The following is a 16,349-nucleotide window of genomic DNA, read 5'->3' as shown; positions in this document are numbered from 1 at the left end:
GTTTGGGAAACGCAGGGAGGTAACAAAACAAGAGGGAAAGAGAGAGAAGTATACGAACTAGGTGTGTGAGGAGCAAGGGTGACAGCGTTGGGCTATTAAGACAGAGTTTAAAGCTATACCGAATGGGAGCCCAAATTCCTCCCCCTCCCCCCCTTAATAGGGAGTAACACTGGGTTTGGGTACCACATATGGTACACAATTATTTTTTATTATTATTATTGTTTTTTTTTTTAATGTAGAGTATATATAAGAAAAAATGTACCTACAGATTTCTCAATAAAAATATTTAAATGATTTCTCAAAAAAAAAAAAAAAATGAAAAAAGTAAAGCAATTACTAAAATTGAATTGAAAGTTCAAATTCATTTCTGTAAAGTTGTGTTTGGAATCTTAAATTTGGATTTGGATTTTACTCAATAGATTTGTAATGCCTTGGGTACAAAACCATCATCAATTTTGGATATTATTTCAAATCCAAGGATTTTAAAAGTTCAAATCCTTGATCTTTTAAAACTATACAAACAAGGTGTTTGAATTTATTCATATGTCCAAATCCAGATATTCAAATGCACCATTGTATATTATTTAGTTATTATTATATCACCAAGCGATACATTCAACTTTAGGCTCATTTTTTTCCTTTCCAGAGATAAATTACAGTGTCCTTTCCCCTTGAGATTATTCTCTTCTTTTATATTTTCAATTAAGCCAAAAAAAAAAATCCTACCCCAGAGAAATTCACTTCAAAGTTCAAATCCTTTAAAGCCTAGCTCTTTGTAGTTCCAACTTGCCAATAGTACCCAAGTGGACTTCATCTGGACCATCTGCAATTCGTAATGTTCTTGCTGTGACCCAAAGATGTGCCAGAACGGTATCAGAAGATAAACCAGCTCCACCATGCACTTGCATTGCCATGTCAAGCACCTTCAATGTCATGTTTGGGGCTGCTACCTGCTCCACATACAACCAGACCATTTTAAAAGAAAATTCAGCAACAAAATAACCGTAAGCCAAGATTGGATTCTGGCACTTCATATTACAAACAGCAATAATTATCAAACAAAAACAAAATTACAACCAACAATTACCTTGGCCATTGCAATAATCCCACGGGCCTTTTTGTTTCCAAGCCTATCAAGTTGGTCAGCTGCTTCCAAAACCAACAATCTGGCTTTCTCTAGCTCTATCCGACACTGAATCAAAGAGCAAATATAAGAAGACTGCTATAATACTGCAGCTAGGAGGTGAATCTAAAATATAAGGATTCAAGGTGGACCACTAGTTCAGCAAAAGTACTTCTAGTTTTTGTATTATTGATTTAGCTTACATTATTATTTCAGATTTTGTGATGTGTAGCAACATAAATTTTTTCAATTTTCTATAACAGAGTTTACCTTTGCAATATCTGAAATAAATGAACCTTGTTCTGCAATCAACTTTCCAAACACTCTTCTACTAAGAGCCCTCTGAGCCATCATCTGCATGCCACGCTCAGCAGCACCAATCAGTCTCATGCAGTGGTGCAGCCTTCCCGGTCCTAGCCTACCCTGCAAGCAACTCAGTACCAAATATAAGATATCCATGTTGGTACACCAAGAAGCAGCTCAATAAATGTCACGTAAACTCTTCAAATTTCAATTAATGAAACACAACCATCAATCATATTATCACATCTGTGCCAGGGGATGAGTTGGGTGCCTACCTGGTTTTAATCCTACATATGACCAGTAACAATCATTTCTACTTTCAGCATATGAATGTCAGAAACAAAACCTTTTTCTTCTTCTTGGTTTAAGACCAAGAAGCTTGCTGCACTTACACTGATATGCACCATAAAAACAGAGAAAACTGTTGATGTTTATGGAAATTTATAGAAGTTTCAACATTCCCTAGGAAATGCAATTTGTTGTGAAATATATGGAAGACAAATAAATTTGAAAAACCACTGTTTCATGTTGCCAAGACCTTAAATGTGGAGGTCTTGGCTTTGACCTATGAGAGGGGAAACCCCCCCTCAACCCAAAAAATACACATTCATAATGCACCAGGGAAGGCGTTGAACAACTTTACCTGGGCAATCTCAAATCCACGTCCTTCTCCCAATAGAATATTCTTTGCTGGCACACGTACATTGACAAATGATATTTCTGCATGCCCATGAGGTGCGTCATCAAAGCCAAACACCATTAGGGGTCTCTTTATGTGTACTCCAGGAGTATGGGTATCCACTATGATCATAGACTGCTGTTTATGCTTAGCGGCATTGAAGTCAGTTTTTCCCTGTATATTGTTCAGATAACATTCCTTTAACTACATGAATCGAAATTTGGACTTTTCATGCTATGCCAAACAAGAACTAACCATGACTATGAGAACTTTGCACCTGGGATCCATGGCCCCACTTGTCCACCACTTTGTCCCATTAATGACATATGTATCTCCTTCTCTGCACATGGATTTAACAAGCAGTCATACATAAATTGCAAGCAGAAGCTCTGGCAAAAATTGGCATGTGCCACATATGGTTGTATCCCATATATCCACAGAAGAAGTTTGGATGACTACTGGGAGACGCAGTCCCTGTACTTGAAAAAAATGATTTTGATAAACAGAGTACTCCCTTTACAAAGGTGCTGCACACTACCTTTTAATAGAACACTCAATATTGGTAGCATCAGAAGATGCAACTTGTGGTTCTGTCATTGCAAATCCAGACCGGATCTTACCATTGAGCAAAGGTATAAGCCATTCATGTAGCTGTTCTTTATTTCCATAACGCAACAATACCTAAAATGAACAGGAATTTTTTTCCAAGTAAAATACTTTTATTCAAAAGAGAAAATAGATCAAATACACACTATATGTATTGGCCTATTCCTAAAGACAGACACTCCCAAACTCAGAAAGTCTAGGAAGTCGAAAGGAAAAAGAACTGTTGTAACCAGATCAAGTAAAACATGCATTGTAGGTAGCTTTCATATTTTGCAAGTAAATTCAAAACCATATCAATAAATTTTTTTTTTTTTTTTGATAAGTAAGAAAAATTTATTGAAAAAAGACTACTTTATGCAGAAGGGCACAAAGCAGCCAAAGAATACAAAAAGATAACAAAAACTATGTACAAGAAAGAAGAGAGTCTATAAACATCGGGAGAGAATCACTAGTTGTGAGTCTCCAAGCCCGAGACCAGTCAGATAAAGAGCCAACAAAAGAGGCAAGAAGTTGATTTGCTGAGCTCTCCACATCTTCAAACATGCAGTTATTGTGTTCCCTCCAAATGCACCATATCAAACATAACAGTGCAGCGTTTCCCCAACCAATTCCTCCATCCAAAAAGAAGATCTGGCACAATTCTTGGTAAAACCCAAGTAAGCCCAAGGATCTCAAGACAAAAACACCACAATTAGTAGACAATCTCACTGGCCAAAACCATATCAATCATTTTACAAATCTAAAAATCAACAAAACATTTGATTCTCCAACTGGCCACAACTACGAGTTACGTCCTAAAGGTTGCGAAATGATCATCACTCTTTCTAATTTGAAATTCTTCACAGAATCTGAAGATCTCTTTCAAACAAAAGAGGAGGTGTGATGTGGTAACAACACTAAAAATCATTTGTGAATCTAAAGAATTTGAAAGTTTAATGTACCTCCATATTTCCAGTGTCAGGTGCACCACAATTAAACACCTGTGGAGCCCAAACGGAACGACCCATAATCTCACAAAGGTATCCATATTCAAGGTTTGAGAGGCCCGCACCCAGTAACTGATCATATGCACCATTAGGGAGAGTATGGTTGCTACCATCAAAAATCAGTTTTCTTGCCCTTGTAGCACTATCAAACTGCACAGTGTACACAAACTCAAAGGTTAAGCAAAATGTCTTTCATTCAGAAGAATATTATCTTCAACAACACAACAACTAATTTATAAGGAAGGAATTCTAGACTTTGAAAAAGTAAAAATAAATATAGAATGTATGCATGGGAAAATAAAGACACGTACAGGTATAAATAAATTCCATAAGCCTTCCTTCTTTGCTAGTTCCTTTAACTTCTCCTCTTCTGGATGAACTGTCCATCGTGATGAAGACTGAGCAAGTTTGTAAAATTCACTTTCCATGGGGTATATGTGATCTTCCATGAATTTGATCAATCTGTTTCTCAATTCCTGAACTCTTTTACTAGGAACAAACCTCCCCACTCCACTTGAAAGCCCTTGATTTTCATTCTCATTACCAGATAGTTTCAAATATTGTTGTGCAATTGGAACTGTTCCATAGAAAGGAGAAAATATCCTTAGAGAATAGCTTTGGGTAGATAAATACTCTAGGAAGGAAATTTATCTGCATGCTAAAGATTGTGCAAATTCAAGGCCAAAAAAGTTCATTAATTGGTATAGATACCAGATGGAGGATGCTCAGGAAGCACAGATTGTCGTTGAATAAATGCCCATGCCGAGTCAATAAGAGAATTAGCTAATTTCCCTGTGAGTTGGGCACGCTTACCTCCTGAAGCATTACCCTGCATTGTCATGGTAAAGCAGATATTATCCTGATGTGTTCAGAGTTCACTTCCTATGACAAAAAGCTTATTTAATATATATATATATATATATATATATAACATTTGAAAATATACCATAGTCCATCTATTGTACACTCCTGCATAGATTGATGCCCCACGGAACAAGGAAAAGGCAACATAAAACTTCCACTCAGCAACAGGCCATGGTTTTCTCTGCATTGAAAATGTGGTACCATTGATTGTGAAAAGCAAAGTATGATTGCCTAGTACAATATTTTACAAGACTACAAAAGATGGCCATGGAAGGCAAACAGTAGCATAGCCAATACAGGGGAATGGAATTAGTTGACTAGCAAGTTACGGAATTGCAATACATCATACAGTCCTATTTGATCAGATTATGGCTTAGACACTGCATTTTAACTCATAAAAGGCCTTAGGAAATGATAAGATCAAGTTAGTTACATAGCACCGAGTATTCTTATTGTCTTCCTCAATCCCTGATATTATCTTGAAGATTTTAATAATAATAAAAAAAATCTCTTAATGATTGCCTGAATTTCCTCAGAAGAGGAAGCTATTTTGGACAAATGAGAATACAGACCTCAATTCAATCAAATTTATCAATGTGACTTACAGCTGCATAGCAGTATTCTGCCAAATATTCTGCCAGTGAAGGAACACCTTCTGGAATTCCAGCAAGTTCCATACCTTCACCTTGTTGTCCATCTCCAAGCCCAATGCTCACAATATAATGCTGTCAAGGAAAGAAAAAAACGATAACTTGAAAATGATATTTAGTGAACATCTAACCCTAATGTAGTTACGTTATCAGCCTAGTTTACTAGTGCCAAAGAAAATCAAATAGCCTACCAGAAGCATCCCAAACATTCACATCAGAGGCTAAAAGAGAACAGATTGACATGTAAATTGTAATTACCAAACAGCTGTATGCAACATCACACATTTGGTTTCCAAGAGTAGACAGTTCCCAGTCAAGAATGCCAATAACTCGATCCTGCACCATTAAGCATATCTCAGTAGATGTGCAACCCAGAATATCTAAGCTGTTAGTACATGATCATTTGACCAAATTAAGGGTCAAATAAAGTGTAAACAGTAACAAATTTGTATTTCTATTCCAACCATAAATATTTTTTGAAATTCTTAATTTATAAAACAGAACATAAACTGATTATATTGGATGACTGAGTGAAATTACAAATTCTGAAATCAGGTTGGATAAAGATATGTGTTTAAATCAGTGAAGGCTTTTGAAATACTGGACCTCATTGGGATGAAATACAAGATTATCAATGCGAAAGTCTCCATGAACTAGGCCTGATGTTGCTCCTGAAGAATCTTCAAGAGGAATGTGTTGCCGTAGCCAATTAGCAAGCTCAATCATCTTTGGATTTCTCTCAGGTTTACCCCCAGCAGTTGAAGCTATATACTGTGTAGCCCACCTTTCTACCTAAAACAAGCATAAAATTCATACAAAGTAAAAATCTGGGTGATAGCCCTGTGTTTAGTTAGGGGCTTTCACAAATTTTCATGGATGTGACTAATACAAAACAGCTGCTACACAAAACGTTAGTACATTATCATGCATGAAGTTTGTTATTAGAATTGAGCGGCAGGTAATCATATTCTAAGCACCTTCAACCCAATCTGTGAGAATTTCGCATTTGAAATTACACATGTCAAGGTACAAAATACATATAGATAAAATTAGATTGTCTAAAAATTTCAGAACATTACCTGCCGTTTACAATAGTTGTCAAGGCGCCCATATTTTGTGAGACCAATGGCATCCACATTAGTGGAATGTAGAGAAGCTAAAGTTTTTGCAGTTGCTTGATATATTGCCCTCCTCTTATCAGGTGATACACCCTGATGGAACAGAAACAATCATACAAGTCAACCCATCAAACTGATTGTTATTTGCACCAAAAATGCGAGTACTATATTTGACAAGTCAAAACTCAATACATTAAGACTTATAATTAGTATTTCAAATTGATCATGAAACACAATGTAGTCAAGAAAATGTCATACCGGCAGTGTGGGGTCTACAAAAATGCGTCCATCCAAATACTCCATGATGTAAAATGCAGTTCCAATTACACTTGGGTCAGTACACAAACAGAAAGCTTTTGGGACTGGAACTTGTGTATGAGTGCCCAACGCCCGGAGAACCTGTCCCACCAAAAATTGAGAATTTCAAATTCAACATTCCTTACCCTTTGGCTTGGCAAATAAACCCCATTAATTTTCTTTAAAGTCGTCCATTGTGAGCGGACACTTTTTTTATGACCCACCAAGATGAAATTGGGCAGTGTCTTTAATATTTGGTGTAATAAAAAGTGCGTTGTGATGGACAAATATGAAAGTAGTTTTGACTTTCTTTTTTCCTGGGAAATAACGAAATTGCAACCTTTTATATTTCAGTTTTGTTTTTGTTTTTGTTTTATCACAAAGCTGGGACAAAGAAAGAACCTGAAACTCTCTATCAACGGCGTGAGCAGACTGAAGCAATTTCCCCGGTGGCTTCTTCCTCAAAACGTAACGTTTCACCGAATCCCCCATTGACGATCTCACTTCCATCAGATAAGTAGGATTCGATTGCCCGTGCCCGAACTATAAAACCCACAAATAAATCGGATCAAAACCAATACAGAGAGAGAGAGAGAGAGAGAGAGAGAGAGAGAGAGAGGACCTGAGAGACGGTGAAATCGGAGGGATTAAGAGGGAAGCCAGGGACGTTGGCGGAGGCGTAAGCCAACAACGCCTTGTGATCGAGGGCGTGAGCTGGGTCCACTTTCGCTACCATCTCAGATGTACGGGAAGCCATTATTCTTCGAACTTGGAGGATTTCAACGACTGCCTAAAGAAACCAAATCGGCACCACCACCATAAATATATAAATATATATACTAAGCTATATATTAACACACAGACACAGAGACAGAGACAGAAACAGAGAGCGTGTGAGAGCTAAGGTTTGGATAAGAACGTTGGATCTTTGGAAATGTCTCGATTAGAGTCGGACATAATTAAGTTCTATAGAGCTGGCTCCAAAAAAAAAAAAGTTCTATAGAGCTACCTATCACACGCCGACACGCGTCAAAGCCGACTGCTTCTTTCGCTTTTTTTAACTTCCTGATTTGGTCATCTTGATAAGACAGAATTTCGTTTTTATAGACAAGACAAATAAAGTGCAGAGAAGATATCGTAAGTAATCGATTCTGACCCACACTGTTTTTTTTTTTTTTTTTTTTTTAAATTATTATTATTTTTAGGATTTCTCACTTTATCAATTATTATGATCTGATTTCATCAAAAAAAAAAAAAAAAAATGATCTGATTGCTATATATTATTAGCCCCAATCATAGTATATATTATGATTGGTGCTAATAATATATACCAATCTTCATAGACTGGTATTGGTACTTCACAATTCATCGTTTTTGTTTATTCTTATATTTTCATTGCAAAAACAAATCTACCATATAAAAACATCATCATTTGTCACATTGTCACCTTAGCAAAATTTTGAAAGTTTTTAAGTTACAAAACAAATTTTGTATTGCAATTATGTTACGAAGATTTTGAAATTTCTTTTTTATTTTTTGGGCCAAATTATTGTGAATTTTCGTAAATTATAGAATTGGTTGAATTAAGAAAAACTAAAGCAAAATTAAATCAATATGTATAATGTAATTCAGACGATGTATAGTTCCTCGCCAAAGAAAAATCTCTCTCTCTCTCTTTATTACCACCATTGCTTCATAGATTGGAGATTAGATCGTGTTGATTTTTGTGGTGGCAAATTTGGGTTGATTTGTTCAATGGTTGATTTTTGTTTATTTGCAGTGGTAGGTTGCAAATTAACTTGTGATTTGGGTTGTATGTGGTTGAGACTATGGATGCTACAATGGTAGATTAATGGTCGATTTGTGGGTTTTTAGATCAGTGGTTGTGGTTGCATGTGGGTTATGACTGTGATTTGGGTTGATTGGTGGTTGATTGTTGGTTTGATTTTGTTGTGGTTGATTTGTGATTTGTGATTGATGGATTGTTTGGGTGGTGGTACGAAAGGAGAGAGGGGGAGCTTAGTGGAGGTGGTGCTAGGTTGAGAGGAAGAGAGAGAGAGGGGAAGACAAAGCGTAAGTGTAAGAGGAAATAAAAAAATAAATAATAAATAAAATAAGATTTTAAAGATAGTGTATTGAGTCTAATATAGGAGTATTTACAAATGAGTTTGAAAAATAGTATTGCATACTTTATTTGGCTAAATTTGCAGCGATTCTACTGTGAATGCTCTAAGTTAAGCATGCTCATACAGTAGATGCTTGGGTAAAAGTGTAGTAATTCCAAATCCCTCCAGTCCCATACAAAATATTTGTTGAACAAAAGGAGTATTCTACTATGCATTCTATTTGCTCTGTGTCCTCAATAACCAACATATGATCACACCCATTTGTTTCATGATAAACGTGATGTGTATACACCATCCAATCACTGGTCATCAATTTCCTGCTATTAACAAGAAGAGTAGGCAGACTCAAGGACGAGTGACCCGTAGAGGTTAATGATGAGATGATAATGGCTAATTTGATTCTAAAATGATATTACAATATCGCAAATTCCAAACCATTGTGAGACCATATTGGATTGCCTAGAGTTCAGTCAACATTATTAGTAGTTGTCCCCAAGGAAACAGAAAATCTGGCCTGGATTGCCTACAACACTACCATTAGTATTGAGTTTGACAAATCAAGAGGTGAAGCAAGACTCATTTACAAGATTTAAAATCTTGTGAACACAAGTGGAAAGCGAAGTAAAATCTTGTGTAAAGACAAGCATTGCGAGATAACCACACTTGCCATAGGGTGAAGGTTACAAAAGCATTCCAAGGGCGATGTGAGGAAAGGGCTGACGGCTAAAGCTGACATTCTCTTGAAGCCAAATAAAGAGGGGTTGGTCAAAGAAATTGATTGGGTGGGGAAGTGGAGGGGATCGCATATATTCCTATCCCATTGTCCCCTTGAAAGATATCCAAATAAGGTTGATTGAACCGTCCTCCTATCGTCCTCTCAATCCAAAAGCCAAGATCATTGTCTCTCTCACACACACGAGATGAAAAGTAAACCCTTACACACTACAACCACCTGAACTAAACTCAACTAAACCCTCACACACACATGCATACGGGAAAAGACCCTAAACTAAACTAAATCCTTACTACTACAAAATGCTGAGTGTTGACTGGATCAGAAGAGAAGGGGACCCTACACAAACCCTTACTACTAGGATGTGCAGTGTTGACTCGATGATAACTACAACTAAAATGAAGAGGATGTAAGTTATGCAATTGTCTTTTGCCAGTCCAAGGACACAAAAAGCCTAAACACCTTCATTAAATCTCAAAAGAACCTTAACATAAAAAAACCTAACTTCAAATACAACACAGAGACTTCCACATATCCATCATAAACACTTCGCACTTGCACGCTTCTTAACATAACACAACTGCACAAATCTTAACATGACACAATGAATAAAATACTCAGTGATGCATCTAACGCCACATTTATACAATTGTTCACAGCATATGCTTAAAGTTGAGCCTGTTGCTAGTCTCACCGTTTATTCTTACACCTTTACTAGTCTTTCGGTAGACCTCTTACAATCCAGCTCACTAGTTGATATCCAGATTGCTACTTGACTGAACAATTATCATGTAAATGCCCATTGACAACCAAATTTTACTTCATTTTGCTAAAAAACTTGCATATGAATTGCATGATTTTGGATTTAAGTTTCCAGGACTGGAATTATTATTTAATTCAAACAGCTATACCATGTACATGTGCAAGAGTCATAAAAAGTATTGTAGAAACTAGAAAGCACCCAATGTGAAACTTCTCATAATCATGGATAGGATATCTCCAAAAAATTGATTTCTAGAGATTGTTTCAAGCAACATGTTTTCAATATCTAGTATTACAGGTTTCAAACAAACTATAACTTCTACAGAATATAATATGATGCACCAGGTTTTTCAACATACGATCTTAAAAGCTTCGAATCAACTACAGCTAGCACAAGGACTAAGTACCAGTACCCCAGACCATGACCCTTCCTTGCCATCAGCCCATCACATGATTTTTAGTTATCAAAACATTTTGCAGGCTTTGGTGCCATCAAAACTATCATCATGAAATGGTATCAGATGCAATGCCAAAGGCTAAAAGAATAAAAGTCATAGCTACATCCGACTAATTGGAAAGTTATTAGTCAAAATGGAACATGCAGTTATTTCTAGTTTTAGTTCACTTGTTACAGATGGGCCAAAAGTTTTCCTGCAATTTTGTGAAAACCTGTGAAAAGCACCTAAATAGTCTAAAAAACCAAACCACTGCCAAGATCATTCTCTCTCTCTCTCTCACTCTCAGACACACACACAAGAAAAGAAGAGGAAACCCTTCCTACTACCACCACCTAAACTAAAACAAACCTAACACACACAGAAGAGAATGGGACCCAACACTAAACTAAATACTTATTAGTACGACATGCATAGTTGTGACTCAATAATAAACTAAAATGAAGAGATGTAAGTTATGCCAATTGTTTCTATCAAGTTGCAAGTCCAAGACACACACATCAACAGGCCCAAAAAGTAAACTTATACACCTTAATAAAATCTCAAAAGAACCTAACTTCAAAGACAACACAAAGACTTCCACAGATCCATCATAAGCAATTTGCATGCCACTTAACATGACATGATGGATAAGATACTCAGCAATGCATATAAGACTCCACATTTAATTTGTACATTTGTTCACAGCATATGCTTAATGTTGAGCTCATTGCGAGTCCATCATTTATTCTTTTGGTAGACCTCTTACCTAGCACATAGATTGCTACTTCACTGAAAACAATTATCAAGCGGATGCCCATCAACATCCTAAATTTATGCTTAACACTACTATTTGACATTTTATTGAGCCCTAACATTATGCTTAAAAACTCATATATCAATTACATGATTTCAGATTTAAAATTCCAGGATTGGATCTATTATTTAATTCAAAGAGCAATACATGTGCAATAGTCAAATCAAGTATAAAGAAAGCACCTGGTGTGAAACACCTTGTAATTTAAGGATATGATAGCTCCAAAACATTGATTTCTAGAGAATTCAAGTTTCAAGCAACAGGTTTTCAAGATCTAATATTACGGTTTCAAACAAACAACTTCTAGAGAATGTAATATGATGCAACAGGTTTTCAATATCCGATCTTACAAGCTCCAAATCAACTACAGCTTGCACAAGGACTTAGTAACGGTACTTGGTGGAATAGTCCTTAGGAGCAATCACCAGACCACGACCTTTCCTTGCCCCACGGTAGACCGTCTCAACAATGTCAACGAACTCTTGCTTGTCCTTGAGAGCCCAGTTTATCTTGTTGTTATTTCCAGTGCCAAGATCAATCATAATGTGCTTATTTCTGAAGAAGAACATGACCGTGGATGGGTCATAGAGCTCGTACATAGTGTTGAAATCAGGCACCTCAGTGATGTCCACAAGATAGATAACAGCAAAGTTTTTGATAGTCTCGGCAACAGAAGCCAGCACTTCATCCATCTAAATATAAACTCAATCGATTAGACCATCATCATACAACACTCGTGAATAACAACAGAGCCAAGTGAAATGATCCTCAAAAGCCAAAAATTTTTTTGTTTTTTTTTGTTTTAAATGATGATGCCAAAAAGACTATAGACTACAGAGAAGTCTCACCAGCAAACCACTAACCCCATTTAGTACCTGACAGCATGTAATTCGGTAAACTATTGTGCCCAGCAAGGAATGATGACATAATTTCCCCGCCCCGTGCAGATTGTCCCTACCCACGAGACGGGGTTGCATTTTTCTTGCCTTACCCTGCCCCTAATGTGTGTTTCTAACCTCCAAAACAGTCATCTATCTCTAAATACTCTCATCACCACTCCTCCCCGACCTGTCTCGCTCCAGCCCAATACGGGATTTCTCTGCCCCGACCTGTTGTCGACCCTAATTACAAACGTTTCTATCTAGACACTCTAAAAAAAGAAACGCAAGCTCAATCCATATATATATGCATATAATTTTAAACTCAACTTGAATCAACCTAAACCCATAAATAAAATCCGAAATAAATTGGGACCCATGAATTATTAGCTAGTTTGAAGCTGAATTACAATATGGGTTATGTTAAATAATGAAAATTAAAAAAAGGATGAATGAATTTTTAGCCACTAGTAAAAGAAAGATTAGGGTTTTCCCCCAAAATAAAAATTGAAATGAAAAAAAGGGAAGAGAAGGAAAGAACCTGCATGCAGGTCTCGTCCCAGTCGTGACCGAAGCGGATGACGACGAGTCGTTCTTCCTCGGCGAGGATGGCCTGGTCCACCGCCCATCCTGAGTGCAGATGTGGTAGCAGGTACGACATCCTCCCTCTCTCTCTCTCTCTCTCTCTCTCTCTGTGTTGATTGATTCACCAAAACAAGCTTATAACTAGTCCGCTGCCTATTTATTTATTTTTAACCACGGGTTATCCTTTGACACCGTTCGAATCTACCATTTCCATTTGCGTTTCTTTATAAATTTACCGCAGATCGGATTCACCAAATCAATAAAAAAAAAAAAAAAAAATGTGGGGTTAGTAGTAGACAAGTTAAGTAAAAGTTTTTCAATTCAGGCTTGTTGATTTAATTATTGTGAAAAATGTTAAGAAAATTAGTAGTTTTTTTTTTTTAATATTATAAATTTAGTAATTATAATGGAAGATAAGAGTCTTCGTAGAAAGTAGAAATAATAATTGGTACTAGCTGGGTTACAAGACTCTTAAGCAAAAAATTATTTTGTCTTTAGTATTTTTGTTTATCTAAAATTATTAGTCTAAGATTTAGTTACATTTTCTTATATTCTGCACTTAGGTTTATCAATTAATTTTTTCTTAAAAAAAAGGTTTATCAATTAAATTTGACCATAAAATGATTCCATATTAAATAGAGAGGAATGGTACAATACTTTAAGAAATTATATCTAAGTTTTATCTTAATATCCTGTTTGACATATAATGTGTTAGGACATATGTGAATCATGTTAGAAATATATATCAATATTTTATGTAATTGGCTAATCTTTTGACAAAACGCACTTTACTTGTAATTAGATAAATCTATGATGTGTTTAATACTTCAAGAAATAAGGTTTCAAGTTCAAGTGTTAAAACCATGCAAGTCTGTTTAAGAAAAAAATGAAGAATTGCTGGATTTTAAAGCTCGACAGCTAGCATCTATTGAGGTTTAAAAAGCTGCTGAAGCCCGAAACTCGACAGTTAGCTCAATAGATACCCTATCTGTCGAGATTTATGAAAAAAAGATTTTCAATTTTGTTTTGCATCTAATCCGTGAATATATGTTTAGGTTTTCTTTTCTCACAACTCTAAACATATATAAGGATTATTTTAAGGACAGTCAAAGGTTACGCAAGTGTGAAACAAAGTTGTATTCATGCAAATTGTTACCGGAGACAAAATTTGCCTTAGTTCATCTTTCTCTTGAAGAAGTTGCTGTGTTTGTACATCTTAGGGTTTTGTGACTAAGGAGTTTCGTGATCTTCATCGTGTGATGAACTGAAGAACTTTGAAGCCAACATTTTTTTCAAGTTGGTGATTAAGTCATATACTGGGATCATCTATTGGTTAGTCACGTACTGGGAGCTATGCATTGAAAATGAGAGATTGTCACTACAGTACAAGTCCAATTGGATATTGGGGTAAGGGTTCAACTGTAGGTTGGTATAAGGTACTGAGATTCCTTTACTTGTAACCACTTGTTTTTGATAATAGTGGATTTTCGGGAATGGTGACTTTAAAATCACCTGGTGGGGTTTTTATCGTGTAGGTTTTCCTCATTCGTAAACAAATCATTATATCAATTTAATTTCCGCTGCATTTAATTAATTGGTGATTTGTTTGTGTTACCACGCATTTTGCATGTTAATTGAATTAATTAATTAACTTGGCTAAATTAATTGGTTAACTTATTACAAGAGGTCAATACATTCTTGGTTTATCATAATGAAATATATAAAAATATGTCAATATAATGTGAGTTACTAACTAATGTGACCAAATTACTATCCTGTGTAATTTAGGTTGATATATATAAAAAATTTGTATATTAAAGTTGTCAACGATATTCCAATGACCATTTCAATTTGTTCATTAGGAATTTGGAACATAATATTTCAATACCAATTTATTTTGGCAGAATGTTTTCGAAGTTACAACTAATTTTAAATATAAAAAAAAAATGATTTTTTTTTCTAACACAAAATAAATATACCTAAGTTTTTACCATATAGTTTTATACCATATCAAATTATCAATTAAAAACCAATCACTACACATTGGTAACATCATAATTACATAACAAAGATCCAATTAATTTAGTATGAGTCAATAGTTTAACCTAATATGACTAAATTCACATATCAAATAAAATAAAAAAATTCGAATGAATCAACTTAGTAACTCAAATTACTCATAACAATAAAATTAAATAAAAAATAAACTTCAAAATTCATATTCTAAGAAGGAAATAGTAATATATATAATATCAAGGAAAAAAAATGTTTTGTTCACATTTTGCCCGAAAATCACCATATTGACTGGAATTTAGTTGAATAGATTGAAATTTAGGCCAAAGTGAAATAGGGCTAACTCATACCAATTAACTAATTGATGAGTGGAATGCAATTGATAAAGATATCACACACATAAGAATTCTTTTTCATGGTTTATGACCATGAGCATTCTAGGGCCTTAAAACAAATCGACCTAATAATTTGGACAACCTTGCATAATGTATCGTGCATATGTAACTATCCTCTCACATAAAGGTGGATCCCACGCTTGTGGGGTCTACCTCTATGTGAGAGTATGGTTATATATGCCCACTACACAATGGGTTTTCTCCTTGCCATCACAAGTAATGGAAATAAATATAGAAGGTAGCTTAAAGGGAACCCTAAGCCTTCCAAGAGAGGGGGAGCCTCCTCCATGACCATTTAATTTGTTAGTTGGCTAGCTTTAATTTTGTTCTAGGAATTTCCACAGACCTTATAACTCAATTATAGGTCACAAGGAAGGCTTTAGGGTCATCAAAGTGGGAAAAATATTAAGTATTCTTGAGTATAATGACGTGGTGCTCATTCCTCTTACATTCATGGTGGATCTCACTAATTAGATAGTATCAACTCTAGTTCTAATCTTGAGGAATTTCTCCCAATAACAACTCGGTGTGTATGGGATGGAAGGACTACATATACCTTAAGGAATAATAAGTTATTTGAAGAGGTTTGAATATCTTTGTTTGTTAAAAAATAAAAAAAACAAAAACAAAAACAAAAACAAACATTAATATGTCAACAAAAATGACTGTGGGGCCCAATAGTTTATGGGCCCGGCTCGCTCGCTTATATGGAGTCCACAGGCCTCAAACTAAAGGAGGCCAGGGCCCAAGCCCAAAAATAGTGAGCCCGATATGGCTCAAAGATACGTCCGAGGACCGCTCAGTCCTCGGAAGACCTAGAATCCCATTGACGAAAGTGGAATACAAGCAAACCTAAAAGATCAGAAAATATCTCAGGGAAATAGTCCTTAATACCCTTCATTGACATGACACCGCACCTAACAGAGCCGGATTCTTAGGCTTTATGGACCATCTCCCACGATTTCGGTATGGGACTGATG

The 16,349-nt window shown here is 35.8% G+C and overlaps 2 protein-coding genes across 2 annotated transcripts; both read right to left on the bottom strand.

Moving 5' to 3' along the window:
• Window positions 1-513: 513 nt before the first annotated feature.
• On the bottom strand, window positions 514-7,541 carry LOC126689003 (probable acyl-CoA dehydrogenase IBR3). Its single transcript, XM_050383968.1, has 17 exons — window positions 7,249-7,541; window positions 7,029-7,169; window positions 6,588-6,728; window positions 6,291-6,422; window positions 5,818-6,003; window positions 5,470-5,547; window positions 5,167-5,286; window positions 4,644-4,742; window positions 4,409-4,526; window positions 4,009-4,274; window positions 3,653-3,847; window positions 2,644-2,786; window positions 2,361-2,445; window positions 2,070-2,279; window positions 1,394-1,546; window positions 1,088-1,192; window positions 514-950 (listed from the first exon to the last, which is right to left on the bottom strand). The coding sequence occupies exons 1-17, from the start codon at window positions 7,381-7,383 to the stop codon at window positions 759-761; spliced, it is 2,499 nt and encodes an 832-aa protein (XP_050239925.1). The 5' UTR covers window positions 7,384-7,541; the 3' UTR covers window positions 514-758.
• Window positions 7,542-11,591: 4,050 nt separating this feature from the next.
• On the bottom strand, window positions 11,592-13,144 carry LOC126689002 (thioredoxin-like protein YLS8). Its single transcript, XM_050383967.1, has 2 exons — window positions 12,918-13,144; window positions 11,592-12,190 (listed from the first exon to the last, which is right to left on the bottom strand). The coding sequence occupies exons 1-2, from the start codon at window positions 13,035-13,037 to the stop codon at window positions 11,882-11,884; spliced, it is 429 nt and encodes a 142-aa protein (XP_050239924.1). The 5' UTR covers window positions 13,038-13,144; the 3' UTR covers window positions 11,592-11,881.
• Between the last annotated feature and the right edge of the window lie 3,205 nt (window positions 13,145-16,349).

Source organism: Quercus robur, chromosome 6 (genome assembly GCF_932294415.1).
Source record: "Quercus robur chromosome 6, dhQueRobu3.1, whole genome shotgun sequence".
Lineage (NCBI taxonomy): Eukaryota > Viridiplantae > Streptophyta > Magnoliopsida > Fagales > Fagaceae > Quercus > Quercus robur.
The sequence above is the reverse complement of the archived record's forward strand: the minus strand, read 5'-3'. Positions and strand labels throughout refer to the sequence as shown.